Consider the following 15,407-nt stretch of genomic DNA (forward strand, 5'->3'; position numbering starts at 1 on the left):
GGGTCACGTTGAGAAGTGTCAATTTCATATAAATTTTAATTAGCAAGAGTCAGGTATAGTTTAAATAGAAGAAGGAGTGATCAGAAATATTAGATTTCTGTATTTTCGGCATATCCAGAAGTAATAGTGTATTCTAATTAAGAAAGGATCTTAACCCATTGTTTAGTATAGAAAGCATAGATAAGTTGACATCACAAATTTTGTGGAACAGTTGCTTTCTTAAAGTTTTTCTTGAAAATGATCATAATTTCAAAAATGCTTATTATTACTAATATACATAAATTTAGAAATATTAGTAGATTCTTGATTTCTGAGTATTTGTTGCCCTTAAACTTCCTTTATAAAATTACAACTTTGTCCAGTTCATTTTCTGTTTCTTACTTAATCTTAACAAGATACCTGCCAATTTTTATTCTACTTTGTCATTTTAAAGGGTCATAATTTGACCCCAAATTGTGTCCGTTCATCTTGCAGGTGAGCCTGTCACAGTGTATCGCTTGGAAGAGAGTTCACCCAGTATACTGAATAACAGCATGTCGTCTTGGTCACAGCTTGGCCTCTGTGCCAAAATAGAGTTTTTAAGTAAAGAGGAGATGGGAGGAGGTTTACGGAGAGCTGTCAAAGTACAGTGTACCTGGTCAGAACATGATATCCTCAAATCAGGTCATCTTTATATTATCAAATCTTTTCTTCCTGAGGTGGTCAACACATGGTCAAGTATTTATAAGGAAGATACAGTTCTGCATCTCTGTCTCAGAGTAAGTGCTAGTGAATGCGTAACAGTAGAACATTATTTGGAGTTCATGTTTTGTCTTCTAAAGTATGTTAAACCAAAAAACCTCTTAGTTTCAGTGTTCAGCAAGGGGATTTTTTTGGTGTATTTTTTTGTTGTTGTTCTGTAGGAAATTCAGCAACAGAGAGCAGCACAAAAGCTCACATTTGCCTTCAACCAAATGAAACCCAAATCCATACCATATTCTCCAAGGTAAATCTTGAAATTTTTCTGAGATCTTGCAGTTTTATCTGGATACCATTGTCTTTTGACCTTCGTTATTAATGCTGAATATTTAATTATTTACCCATTTAAAAGCTCAATTAGAATTTTATTAACAAAACTACTAGTAATATCTATAACTGTTTTTCATAAGGTTCCTTGAAGTTTTCCTGCTGTATTGCCATTCAGCAGGACAGTGGTTTGCTGTGGAAGAATGTATGACTGGAGAATTTAGAAAATACAACAATAATAATGGTGATGAGATTATACCAACTAATACACTGGAAGAAATCATGCTGGCCTTTAGCCACTGGACATATGAATATACAAGAGGGGAGCTATTGGTACTTGATTTACAAGGTAAATTTATTAAAGTATTGCTAAAGTAAAATTGTACAGTAGGTTCTCACCTGTTCATGTGTTATGAATGATATACGGTCATCTTCTAACTTATAGATAGGTAAAACCTCAGGTTAGTAAAAGCTGTTAAAAAAGCAAGTCAATAACAGCCTTAGCATATAGCCATCAGGGCCCTGAATAGTGGGATCTTGCTTCCTTGATTATTACTTACATAATATATATATTTTTTTGATGAGCAGAAACACATGCAATCCACTATTCTACTCTTAGATGTATATGTAGTTTTAGTCTTTTAAAACTATACTGTTTATTTAAAACAGTAGCATGTGTTCCTGTTCTTGGTGTTTATGTTATCTATTATTGTGAACTAAACTACCTAAATATTTAGGGATTAAAACTATCATTTTATTTGTTTCCAGTTCTTTGGTTCAGGAATTTGGATGGGACATGGTGGGGATGGCTTATCTCTGCTGTCTCCTCAGAAGGTTCAAATGGCTGGAGAATAAGCTTGAACAACATGACTAGAGTCAAATGTCTGAGGTTTCTGTTCACTGACATCTGAATCCCTCATTTCTCCACCAAGTGATCTCTCCATGTGGCTAGTTATCTGTGACCTTTGTCATAACATGGTAGTTTCAGGTAGTTAGATTTTTACATAGCAGCTAGCTTCCTCCAGAGAAAAAGCAGAAACTCTTAAGATTAGTTCCAGAACTGGCCCACATCTCTTCCTCCACATTTTACTCATCAAGGCAGATAATAAAGATAGCCCAGTTCAAGAAGTGGGGAATGGATTCCAGCACTTGGGTGGAGTAGCATCTATACAAGGAAGGAAAAACTGATCATAACCATTTTTGTAGACAGAATCTGTCATATGTGGAAAAGAAAAAAATGGAAATTGTGGCTTGGAGAGGGCACATTTGCTTAGAGTATTGTCTGTCTGCAGGGTCAGAGGAAAATAAAACTGAGCAGGTTGCCCGCTCTGAGTTGTACTTTCTTATTATAACTTCCATGATTTTTTTCCCGAAAGAGCAGCCTTAATTTCAAATGTCAACATAGAGCAGATTTCAAAATCTATACATAAGAAGAGTTATTTAGAATGTTTATCACTTGATGACTTCTTTTGTTACATATAGTCACAGATATAAAGGATTTTGCTGAAAAGCAAATGGCATGGAATCAAGCTGAAGAAAGAAAATCTGTAAAAATAGCTACCCTTTTTTCAGTAGTTCATCATTTTACATAAATGATTTAATAGTATATAAAGTGAAGACTGATCTGTATTATTAGGTCAATCCAATTAAGTAAAAAAGATCTTTAAGTATATTCTTAAATAGTGTCATTTAATTATCTTCAAACATGCATAGGAGGTAAAGCCAAACAGATTTTATCTGAATTCCTAATTTAAAAGATGGGAGTTGGGGTGCCTGACTGGCTCAGTCAGTAGGGCATGCAACTCTTGATCTCACGGTCGTGAGTTCAAGCCCCATGTTGAACATAGAGCTTATTTAAAAAAAATAAATAAATGAAAATAAGGGCGCCTAGGTAGCTTAGTTGGTTAAACCTCCAACTTGGGCTCAGGTCATGATCTCGCAGTCTTTGAGTTTGAGCCCCGCGTCGGGCTCTGTGCTGACAGCTCAGAGCCTGGAGCCTGCTTCTGATTCAGTCTCCCTCTCTCTCTGTCCCTCCTCTGCTAGCACCTGACTCTCTCTCTCTCTCTCTCCCTCTTTCTCAAAAATAAACTTTAAATAAATGAAAATAAAAGATGGGACTTATTTTCAGTAAACAAAGTAGTTTTAATGTTCTTTACATTACATTATTACATTAATGTGTTCCTGGAGCCATTTTTCATAGAGCTGTTTTACACAAGGGGCGCCTGGGTGGCTCAGTTGGTTGAGCATCTGACTCTTGATTTTGGCTCAAGTCATGATTTCATGGTTCATGAGTTTGAGCCCCACGGGCTCTGCATGGATAGTGTAGAGCCTGCTTGGGATTCTTTCTCCTTCTCTCTCTACCCATCCTCTGCTCACTCGCATTCTCTCTTTCAAAAATAAACATTAAAAAAATATTTTACACGATTACCACAAACAATATGAAAATATATTAAAAAGTTTTCCCATTTTATTATTTCTCTAACTTTGGTGAAGACAAATACTGTACACAAATAGAGGGGTTTTTTTTCCTTATTTTTAATCTTTTGTGTTGTGATTTTCCTCCAACTGGGATGATGCCTCGTGTGTGTGTGTGTGTGTGTGTGTGTGTGTGTGTGTGTGTGTGAGAGTGTGTGTGTGAGATTTGTTTTTGTCTACCTAACAATATATCATGGACATCTTTTGGGTCATTACTGATAAATCTGAGTTACTGCTTTTAATAGATGCATGCATGATAACCTATAGTATGGAGGGGTGGCATGATTTACCCCCCCTTTTTTTCTTTTTTTTTTGCTACTGTAAACAGTGCTGCAACAAATATACTCATGTACTGCTACTTTCATTTCCATTAAGTAGATTTCTGAATTGGCTTAGTAAGAAGACATGAATGCAATTTTAACAGCCACTGGGTTATTTTTCCAAAAGGTTATAGGAACACATACTTAGCACTGTATATGAGTTCCCATTTCTCTGCGGACTCTCCAGTACTAAATATTCTTAATCTTTACCAATCTGATGAGTAGTAGGTCAATTAGGTATTCTTTTATATGAGTAAATAGGTAAGAAAGACTGAAAATATTTAATTACACTTTTAGTACCTCTGGGGAGGAATGGAAGTAAAGGAAGATGTTCACAATCTTATTCTTTATGTAACCTGAATATTTTGCAAGAAGATAAATGTGGTAGTATATGATTTTTAAAAATGGGAAACACTTTAAAAATGGCCTATAAATTATGCCTTCGTGTTCCAAAATGTTCTTTGCTAATAAGGTGAAAAAGGGGGAGATCATGTAAACTGTTTACATAAACTGTTTGTTTTCCAGCTTTGTCCCTGTTGCATCAAAAGGAAGTGCCATCAGGAGTCCACCTGCCTATCTCCCAACTCTGACAATTAACTTTTATTCCTGGTGCGGGAGCTGTGTTTGTCCTAGGTGCAGTGTTAAGGTCACAAGTTACGAAATACCAAGAGAGAAAACCTATACTCTTGAATAATTTAACATTGCATAATAATTGATGCTATAAAATCTCTCATAACTTTTTATTATGCAAATGTCAATGTTTGTATCAATTATATGATATAAATTATCTTTTTTTATATATACATATAAAGGTGTGGGTGAAAATTTGACTGATCCATCTGTGATAAAAGCAGAAGAAAAGAGGTAATAAGTTTTAATAATTTCATGAAGATATTTTTATAATTTCAAATTCTACATTTCTATTTGCATAAACTGTCTTTTTTTTTTTTTTTTTCTTTTTTCTTTTTTTAACTACCAATTCCACAGATCCTGTGATATGGTTTTTGGCCCAGCAAATCTAGGTGAAGATGCAATAAAAAACTTTAGAGCAAAACATCACTGTAATTCTTGTTGTAGAAAGCTTAAACTTCCAGGTAAACATTTTCTTAGTATAATGTATAAATTGTTAGCACATTTGGTTACTACAATTCTTCATAAAGCTGAGGGCATAAATACACATTATTTAATAAATGGATCTATGTTTTCTTTAATTGCTTTTAAAAATACAAAGTTCATTAATTTAATACATTTATTATGTGTCTGCTCGCTGCCAAGAATTGTGCTAGATGTTAACAGTACAATTGTGAACCAGACAAACATGATCCCTGACCTCAATGGAATTTAGTCAAATCTTAGATACTGACAGGATTAACAGGTAGGACTGTCGTTAATGCCAAACAGAAGAAATAGAACAGGTAAGCAGGTAAGAGGTCAGGGAGTGCTACCTGAGGAACTGACAGATTGCCTAAAACTGAAGGTTAAATAGACTTTAAAGTTAGCCTGGCAAAGACTTGGAGGAGTATTCCCATGAAGCAGGAACAAGAACTTCAGATATATTCTCTCAGGATTGTAATTTCATTTATACATTTGAAAAATTACAAGTTATTGAATCTAAGCTATAGCACAAACCAGTGGTTCTCATTCTTTGGTGTGTATCAGCCTCCCTGTGAAACTTTTTAAAAATTACAGCTTCCTGAGGGGTGCCTGGGTGGCTCATTCGGTTGAGCTGTTAAGCGTCCAACTTCGGCTCAGGTCACAATCTCGCAATTTGTGAATTCGAGCCCTGCGTTGGGCTCTGTGCTGACAGCTTGGAGCCTAGAGCCTGCTTCTGATTCTGTGTCTCCCTCTCTTTCTCTGCCCTTCCACTGCTCATGCGCTCTCTCTCTCTCTCTCTCTCTCTCTCTCTCTGAAAAATAAACATTAAAAATTTTTTTAAAAAAGTCTCTGCCTGAGACTTAACCCTTGAGCTGTGTTTTTTAATGTCCCTGTCATTATGACTGATAGATAACTCAGTAGTTAAGAGGTTGGAGTTAGGAGCCAGGTTGCATGGGTCCAGAAAATACCTACATTATAGAGATAGGTTTTTTGTTTTGTTTTGTTTTTTAGAATTAAATGAATTAGTATTTGTGAAGTACCTAGAACAGTGCCAGGCACATAGTAAGCATGTAAATGCTACTTTTTTTTTTTTTAATGTTTATTTATGAGGAAGACAGAATCAGAAGCAGGCTCCAGGCTCTGAGCTGTCAGCACAGAGCCTGACGCAGAGCTCGAACTCACAAACAGCAAGACCTGAGCCGAAGTCGGACACCCAATGGACTGAGCCACCCAGATGCCCCAATGCCACTGTTTTTAATTGTTGATTGTTAATGTACAGAAAGACCATTAATTTTTGTGTTTGTTTTTTTTTTCTTTCTTTATTGACCTTGGGTTTTTTCTTTGGTTTGGGGTTTTTTTTTTTAATTTTTGTTTATTTTTTTGTTTGGTTTGAGTTTTGTTGTTATTGTTTGGAGGTTTTTTTGTTTTTGTTTTTTGTTGACCTTGTATCCTACAACTAAACTAACGTAATTCTAGGAATTGTTTTTGTTTTGTTTTGTAAACTTACTGGAATTTTCTGTATAGATAGTAGAGACAGTTATATTCCTTTTCAACCTATATGCCTTTTATTTCTTTTTTCTTGACTTTTTGCACTGGCAAGGAATTCTCATACAGTGTTGAATAGTGAAAGGAATAGTGAAAGTAGAATCTGCTTTGTTCCTGATCTTAAAGGGAAAGCCTTCGGTCTTCCACCATTAACATGATGCTAGCTTGTAAGAGTTTTTTAGATGTACTTTATTAGGTTGAGAAAATTTTCTTCACTTCTTGTTTCTTGAAAGTGCTTCTCCTGAATGGGTATTAAATTTTGTCAGATATTTTGTCTGCATGTGTTTATATGGTCATTTGTGTTTTCTTCTTTAATAGGTTAATAGTACATTGTATTGCCTCGATTTTTGAAATGTTGAACCAGTCATGCATTCAGGACAGACTATTTTGTCATGATATATTACCCTTTTTTATGTATTGTTGGACTCATTTTATTCATATGTTGTTGAGGCTTTTTGCATCTGTGTTCATGAAGAATATTGGTCTATGTTTGTATTTTTTTTTTCCTTGTACTATCTTTCTCTTCTTTTGGTATATAATATAACCTTAATATTGGTATATAATATTAACCTTAAAAATAAGTTAGAAATGTTCACACCTCTTCTTTTTCGAGGAACAAATTATATAGAATCGATACTTTTCTCATTTTAAATGTTTGATAGAATTGTCAAGTAAAACTCTCTCAGTCCGAAGTTCTTTGTCAGATGGTTTTTAAGGAACAGTTTAATATGTTAATTGATGTAGGATTGTTGGGGTCATCCATTTTTTTATTATTTATTTATTTAATGTTTATTCATTTTTGAGAGACAGAGACCACGGGAGGGGCAGAGAGAGAGGGAGACAGAGAATTTGAAGCAGGCTCCAGGCTCTGAGCTGTCAGCACAGAGCCCGATGTGGGGCTCAAACTCACGAATTGCGAGATCATGACCCGAGCCAAAGTCGGACGCTCAACTGATTGAGCCACCCAGGCACCCCCGAAGGGTCATCCATTTTTTAAACTGAGTTTTAGTGAGTTTCGTGTCTTTCAAGGAATTGGTTTGTTTTACTTAAGTTGTCAAATTTATGGGCATAGGGTTATTTATATACTAATTTGTTCAATGTCTGGGATCTCGTGAGTCCTTTCTTATGATAATTTGTTTTTTGTTTCTTGGCCATTCTGGCTAAGGTTTATTAGTTCTTTTGATACTTTGAGAGAACCAGCTTTTCTTTACATTGTTTTACTCTACTTTCTGTTTTCAATTTCATTGATTTATTCTCTTTATTCTGTCTTTCTGCTTGCTTTGGGTCATTTGTTCTTTGTTAAAGTAAAAACTTGGATTATTTGGGAATGCAAGCTGGTGCAGCCACTCTGGAAAACAGTATGGAGGTTCCTCAAAAAACTAAAAATAGAACTACCCTAAGACCCAGCAATTGCACTACTAGGCATTTATCCAAGGGATACAGGTGTGCTGTTTCGAAGGGACACATGCACCCCCATGTTTATAGAGCACTATCCACAATAGCCAAAGTATGGAAAGACCCCAAATGTCCATCGATGGATGAATGGATAAAGAAAATGTGGTATATATACATACAATGGAGTATTACTCAGCAATCAAAAAGAATGAAATCTTGCCATTTGCAACTACGTGGATGGAACTGGAGGGTATTATGCTAAGTGAAATTAGACAAAAATCATATGATGTCACTCATATGAGGACTTTAAGAGACAAAACAGATCAACATAAGGGAAGGGAAACAAAAATAATATAAAAACAGGGAGGGGGACAAAACAGAAGAGACTCATAAATATGGAGAACAAACTGAGGGTTACTGGAGGGGTCGTAGGAGGGGGGGATGGGCTAAATGGGTAAGAGGCACTAAGGAATCTACTCCTGAAATCATTGTTGCACTATATGCTAACTAATTGGGATGTAAATTTTAACAAAAAATAAAATAAAAAGAAATAATAATAAGAAATGAACCTGGGGGGGGGGGGGAAATACTTGGATTATTGATTTGAGGCCTTTTCTAACAAAAAGTTTACTTCTATAAATAAATTTCTTCCTTCCTTCCTTCCTTCCTTCCTTCCTTTCTTTCTTTCTTTCTTTCTTTCTTTCTTTTCTTCCTTCCTTCCTTCCTTCCTTCCTTCCTTCCTTCCTTTCTCTCTCTCTCTCTCTCTCTCTCTCTTTCTTCTTTCTTTTTCTTTCTTTCTTTCTTCTTTTTTTTAGCAGGAGCATGCAAACAGGGAAGGGGCAGAGAGAGAGGGAGATATAGAATCCAAATCTGGCTCCAGACTGAGCTGTCAGCACACAGCCCAACATGGAACTCTTAACCCGTGAACCATGAGATCATGACCTGAGCCAAAGTCAGACGCTCAACCGACTGAGCCACCCAGGAGCCCCTTATATATATGTTAATTATATTTGAAGTGGGCTGCTTGCAGACAGCATATAGTTGGGTCATAGGTTTAATTTGTTTTTTTGTGGTTTTTTGTTTTTTTTTTTTTTTACTTAACAATTTCCATTTTTAACTAGTGTTTCAGACCCTTTACATTTTACATAATTATTGATGTGATTAGATACAGATCTTCTGTTGTACTGTTTTTCTGATTAATGCCTTCTTTTTCCACCCCCCCCCACTCTGTTTTCGTATTGTTTTATCTTTATGTTTATTTTTTTTAGTGGTTGCTCTTAGTTCTTCTTATCAAGAATGTGTATATTTTGCCTTCATTCTCGAAGGCTATTTTTTACTGGATCTAGAATTTTAGGTTGATATTTCTTTCAGGGCATAGAAAATGTTTGCTGTTTTCTGGCCTCTGTTATCTCTGATGAAAATTCCACAGTCATTTGAATTGTTCTTCCCCTATATGTGATGTATCATTATAATCTAGCTTGTTTCAAAATTTGGATTTTCAGCAGTTTGATTATGAGATGTCTAGTTGTAGGTTTTTCTGAGTTTATCTTGGTTCAGGTTTGCTTAGCTTCTTGAATTTGTAAATTTATGATTTTTATCAAATTGAGGAAGTTTTTAGCTGTTCTTCAAATATTTGTTCTGCATCAGTCCCTTTTCATCTCTTTTTGAGGCTCACATAATAAGAATATTAGACATTTTTGGGCACCTGGGTGGCTCAGTCGGTTGAGCAACTGGCTTTGGCTCAGGTCATGATCTCACGGTTTGTAAGCTGGAGCCCCACGTCGGGCTCTGTGCTGACAGCTCAGAGCCTGGAGCCTTCTTCTGATTCTGTGTCTCCCTCTCTCTCTGCCCCTCCCCCACTCATGCTCTGTCTCTCTCTGTCTCAGAAATAAATAAACATTAAAAAAAAAGAATATTAGACATGTTTATATTGTTTCTCAGGGACTTGAGTCTCTGGTTATTTCCTTAAAAATTATTTTTTGTCTGTTGTTTAGATTGAATAATTTCTATTGCTCTGTCAAGTTCACAGACTTTTCCCTTACTCTTCATTTCTTCATTCTGCTTTTAAGCCCGCACACTGGATTTGTTGTTTCAGTTATGTTTTTCAGTCCTATAAACTTCCTTTTGGTTCTTTTATACTGATTATTTCTCTGCTGAAAACTTGTTTTTTTCATTCATCTCAAGTTTGTTTGCACTACTTCATGGAATATGGTCGTAATAGCTGGTTTAAAGTCTTGTATCATTCCATCAGAATAATCTTAAGGTTGGCATCACTTGTCTTTTTCTTTGAGATGTTTCTAGTTCTTTGTATCTGGTAATTTTAGAATGTGTCCTAGATATTTTGACGAGGAGATTCTCATTCTTACTAAAAATCCTCTAGAGAATGTTGATTTTTGTTTATTTGTGTTAGTAGACAGCTCATTTAAGCTCAATTTACAAGTCCTAGTCTACCTTTTATAGCTGTGATTCCAATGTCAGTTTAGTTTTCAAAGCTTTTGCAGTATTACTTAGGTCAGCCTCACTGTGTCAAACATGGTCAAGTCTGGAAACTGAGTGGAGGTCAGCACGTAGTTTAGTCCTCAAAGCCCATCCTATGCTGTCTTTTCACATATTTGCCACTCAAAGGTGAACTTGGGATTTCATACACAAATTTAGGGTATCCCTCTCTCCATTTTCCTCCTTTCCATGATTCCATATTTTGTGATTTTCAAGGCCCTTTTTTTTTTTTTTTTTTTTTTTTTTGGTTAGAGCGGGACAGGGGTGGGGGGTACAGGGGATGGATAAGGTACTTTGCCTGGAAAGTCAGGATTGTGGCTTCCCTATGCTGTCACACATTTCCTTCAACTGAGTCCATTTCTGATGCTAAATGGTAAGGAAAAAAGAGGGAAAAAATTTTTTTTGGCTCTTAAAGATACCTATTTTTAGTTCTTGTAGTCCCAGAAAAAGGTTTTCTCTTGGAATTGTAGGTGCTTGCCCAGGTGCCACCACCTCAAAAGTGCCTCTTCATGACTGGGACTTGTAGGTAAGGGCCAGAGGAGCAAAAAGAGGGCATTCCCCTCAACATTCTCCATCCCACAGAGTCCCCCTTCCTGATCTTCTGGTCAGAAAGTCTTAGAGCTTTTTCTCTCCATGCTCACTATCCATTTCTGAGATCAAGCCAGCTATCTGTAAGTCTAAACTTGAAAAATAAGAGAGGGGGGGAAAAAAACCCAGGAAACTCACCACCAATCTAGGCTAGGCCATTCTTCAGGTTTTCATCCCCTTCCTCAATATGTCTGCTCTTAACTTTTCAGGAGCCTGAGATAGTGACTTTATGCTTATGTGAAGGGTTTTTACTTCTAATCAGTGGGAGAGATAGAGTTGAATATCCTTAGTCCATTTTAGCCAGAACTAGAACATAACAGTGGTGAATTTATTAATAGGTAGCCCAGATATAATGTTTATTTGGTTTTGGATCTAATAATGTTTCAAGTAGTATATCTATTTTTTAAATTAATTTTTAAATTACTAATGTAGTCAGGATTTCGTAGCTTGGAAGAGACCTTAAAAACATTCCAACCCGGGGCGCCTGGGTGGCTCAGTCGGTTAAGCGTCCGACTTCAGCTCAGGTCACGATCTCGCGGTCCGTGAGTTCGAGCCCCGTGTCTGGGCTCTGGGCTGATGGCTCAGAGCCTGGAGCCTACTTCCGATTCTGTGTCTCCCTCTCTCTCTGACCCTCCCCCGTTCATGCTCTGTCTCTCTCTGTCTCAAAAATAAATAAAACGTTAAAAGAAAAAAATTTAAAAATTAAAAAAAAAAAACATTCCAACCCAAATCTGTCATTTTCCAGAACATTTTAGAAGTCAGATAATTTGTCCATGGTTATACCTCTCTCCATTGTTCTTGGTGTACAATACAACTACAAATTAATTTGCATTCCCTAAGGCCACACTGGCACAGTCTTTTAAATTTAAAATTTATCAAAATGTACTCATACAATAGCAAATATGTATTTGGATCGTTGAATATAGGCTATCACTCAAAATGAACAGTTCATATTCTCAGCTGAGAGTTCATATTCTGAGCTCTATTTTATATGGAGATAAAAGCATAAGGATATGTGCATGACTGTGGTTAGTTTTAAGTTAAACTTGGTATTACTGCATTGTTTTCCAATTCTGCAACTATTGTCTATAATTCCCAAAATGATTTCATCCTATCCGATAGCTATAAGTGTAATCTGCATACTGATAGTACCATGTTTAACTGAATGAAGACTTACTGTCTTTCCTGAGCTCCTGTTTCTATATTCAGTTTCTTGCATCTCTACTGGGTTACCCTAAAGTATCTTTATAGGTAGTATATCCATTCCACAACTCTTGACTCTCATTTCCCACCCATCATTTCCAGCTCAGCTTTACCCTGAGTAAACCAGTGTTTACTCAGTTGCTTAGACCAAAACCTAAAAGTTAATTGGTTTTTTTCTCTCACCTTGCATTCCCAGTCTTTTGAACTCTGTCTGCTCTGCTCTGAAATCTTCCTAGAATTTATCCATTTCTCTTAATCTTTGTTGCCACCACTTCTTTCTTCCATGTGTTCTTGCCAAATGCCCCTAACAAGACTTCACATGACAGTCAGAATAGACACTTAAATTTGATTATGTTCCTTCCTTAATATTGCTTAATACCTTCCAACAGATTTTCTTTTTAACAATTTTTTTTTAATGTTTATTTATTTTTGACAGAGAGAGACAGAGCATGAGCAGGGGAGGGGCAGAGAGAGAGGGAGACACAGCATCTGAAGCAGGCTCCAGGCTCTGAGCTGTCAGCACAGAGCCCGACGCAGGGCTCGAACTCACAGACGGCGAGATCATGACCTGAGCCAAAGTCGGATGCTCAACCGACTGAGCCACCCAGTCGCCCCCAGATTTTCATTGTAATCTGTACTCCTTACCATAGCTTGCATCCCATAAATCAGGGGTCAACAAACTTTGCTGTAAAAGACAAGGTAGTAAATATTTTAGGCTTTGTGGACCATATGGCCTATGTCTCAGCTACCTGGCTGTACGATGGTAGTGCGGAAATAGCCACAGAACATCTGTAAACAAATGAGCATAGCTGTATTCCAGTAAAACCATTTACAAAAACAGGCAGCAAGTGAGATTTGGCTCACTGGCTATATTTTGATAACCCTTGGTCTTTAACTGTTGCTTGACCCCATTTGCTACTAGTCTTCCCCTCATTCACTACGTACAAGCCATGCTGTCTTCTTGCCATTCTTCAAAAATGCCAAGTTCATTTCCTTTTTATGGTCTGCAGTTAAACTTCCCTCTGCTCAGAGCTTTGATAGGTCATTTCTCAATATTGAGGTCTTTACTCAAATATTACCTCCTGTGCCTCTTCAGCCCAGCCTTGTCTAATAAAAGAATCAGCTTATACTATCTCTTGTCTGGCTCTCACCAGACTGTTTGCTTCAAAGCATTTGTTACTAATAATAATTCTGTTATTTTTCTATTTATTTTTCTTCATCTACAAGAATATAAGTTCCATGAGAGCAGGAACCATACCTGTCTGCCTTGCTTATTGCTGTGTTGCCACTCTTACATGAGTTATTGACTCTTGCTCAGAGCAGAATACTTATATGTTGAATGAATGAATGATTTCATTTTTATGTGTATATATTTTGTGACTTTTTAATTAAAAACTACCTCCTAGAAAATAGATGTGGCACATTTAGAGGAAAATTGATTTAGAAAATGTTCTTAACTTTTCATTTCTAAGAAATACTGACTTTTTTCTTCTTTTTTTGTTGGGGGTGTGAATATAGATCTGAAGAGGAATGACTATACACCTGATAAAATTATATTTCCTCAGGATGAACCTTCAGATTTGACTCTTCAGCCTGGAAATTCCACCAAAGAATCAGAATCAACTAATTCTATTCGTCTGATGTTATAATATTACTGAATCATTGTGGTTTTTTTTGCCTACACCTCACAAAAATGTTACCTTGTCATTTTTCCTTCAGGAGGAAATTGTTTGGTAATAGAGAAAAATGTGTGCAAATGAATATGCTGATTATGGCACTGTTAAAAGGTCGGTATTCTTTTGACCTGATTAAACTAGTCAGTCAGGAGCTCCCTATAGGATACAGCTGGCAGCTGTTAAATTTTAAAGGTAAAGGAAAATTAGTATTTATAACTTTTTAAAGGGCTCTTTTAGCAGAAGATTTCATTTGACTTTGTTCTGATGAGGGTGACACCCTCTCTCATGTGGTGCAATACCATTAACCAAAGTTAAGTGTCAGTGTAGATTTTATTGGCAGCTGGTTTCCTGCCATTCAGCTAGTGAAATGAAGAAATCACCCAGCCTTTTGGTTAAATGGCAGACGTCTTCCTCAGTATGTTTTAGTGTGTTGAGTGATGATGTCACTAGTCCCCAACTAGATGCTTGTTGGCCATGGAAAAGGAGATGATTTGTTACTCTAGATCCATAGGGATACAAGAAGCCTGAGCTGAAAACTATTTTCAAAGAGGGACTTTATGAATCAGGATTAGGCTCCATATTTAAAGATGGAGCCAATTTTTTTTTTGTTAAATAGAACCCAAATTGTGCAAAAGTATTAGTGTTATTTTTTTTTTAACATTGTTTTTTCAAGTCATTGTTAAGTAGAAGAAAGCCATGGTAGACTGGTCTAACCTAAATATATCAGAGGAGAAACTTAACTCGTTGTTCAAGAGAAGTTACCTTGTAAAAAAAGTTTAAGTGCTTTTTTCCTATCTGTAACTGTAGTGACAACCTGGAAGCTACACACTTCTCCAAAGATCTTATTGACAGTACACCAAATCAGAATGTAAACGTAAATTCTTGCTTCTATTTAAAATTGTGTAGGAACACCTGAACATGAGTATTGTTTGTGGTACTTATTTAAGAAATTGAGTTGGATTATCATTATGTGATGTCGGGAGATTGCAATGTAACTTTATGCCAATAAAATGTACTTTAACTGCCCCAGATACTGTTGAATACTCAACAACAAGACAAGCTTTCATCTGACTAAAGTTTTACGCTTTGATTTTTTTCTCTTTGTTTCCTAGGTACTAATTTTAATTTTTATTTAGGAAGGAGCAGTGTAAATCTTACTTGTATTCAGTAGTGTATCTCATAGATACAGACAAGGCAAGAAGAGATGAGCTGTTTAAATAGTGTTTAATATTAATGGGGGGGGAGGGGAAGAAAGAAAAAGTGTATTAAAGATATTATACTATATACATTTTGTATATCATTAAATCTTTAAAAGAAATTAAATAAATTTATTCTTGTTTACAGATGTTTACTGAGTTCAATCATTCTGAAAAATTATCCATGTTTTCATAGTGTTTTTTTAATTACAGAGTATCAGCTTTTTTAAATGAACCATTTTGTACGCCTTTCATCTTCTGTCCTGTGTATTGTTTAATGTGGTCTTGGTTTCCTCCTCTCTCTCTCTCTCTCTCTCTCTCTCTCTCTCTTTTCAATCTGTTTCTTGTTATGTCAGAAAATGGAGATATGGGTTATCTTTTGAAATTTAGTTTTACGTTGATTATTTTCATAA

General features: G+C 36.0%; 1 protein-coding gene across 3 annotated transcripts in view; it reads left to right on the top strand.

Moving 5' to 3' along the window:
* The window catches only part of TRPM7 (transient receptor potential cation channel subfamily M member 7), a 121,789-nt gene extending 106,650 nt beyond the window's left edge, over positions 1-15,139 (top strand). For 2 of the 3 annotated variants that reach the window (XM_019442135.2, XM_019442136.2), the window contains 6 exons: positions 475-758; positions 903-985; positions 1,149-1,354; positions 4,613-4,664; positions 4,788-4,894; positions 13,641-15,139. In XM_019442135.2, the coding sequence (XP_019297680.1) occupies positions 475-758; positions 903-985; positions 1,149-1,354; positions 4,613-4,664; positions 4,788-4,894; positions 13,641-13,771 (863 nt within the window). In that variant the 3' untranslated portion in view covers positions 13,772-15,139. The remainder of the gene's footprint in view (positions 1-474; positions 759-902; positions 986-1,148; positions 1,355-4,612; positions 4,665-4,787; positions 4,895-13,640) is intronic. The other variant, XM_019442137.2, reaches the window with a different exon arrangement.
* The last annotated feature ends 268 nt before the right edge of the window (positions 15,140-15,407 follow it).

Source organism: Panthera pardus, unplaced genomic scaffold (assembly GCF_024362965.1).
Source record: "Panthera pardus isolate Hobbes unplaced genomic scaffold, ASM2436296v1 HiC_scaffold_24, whole genome shotgun sequence".
In the NCBI taxonomy this organism is placed as follows: domain Eukaryota; kingdom Metazoa; phylum Chordata; class Mammalia; order Carnivora; family Felidae; genus Panthera; species Panthera pardus.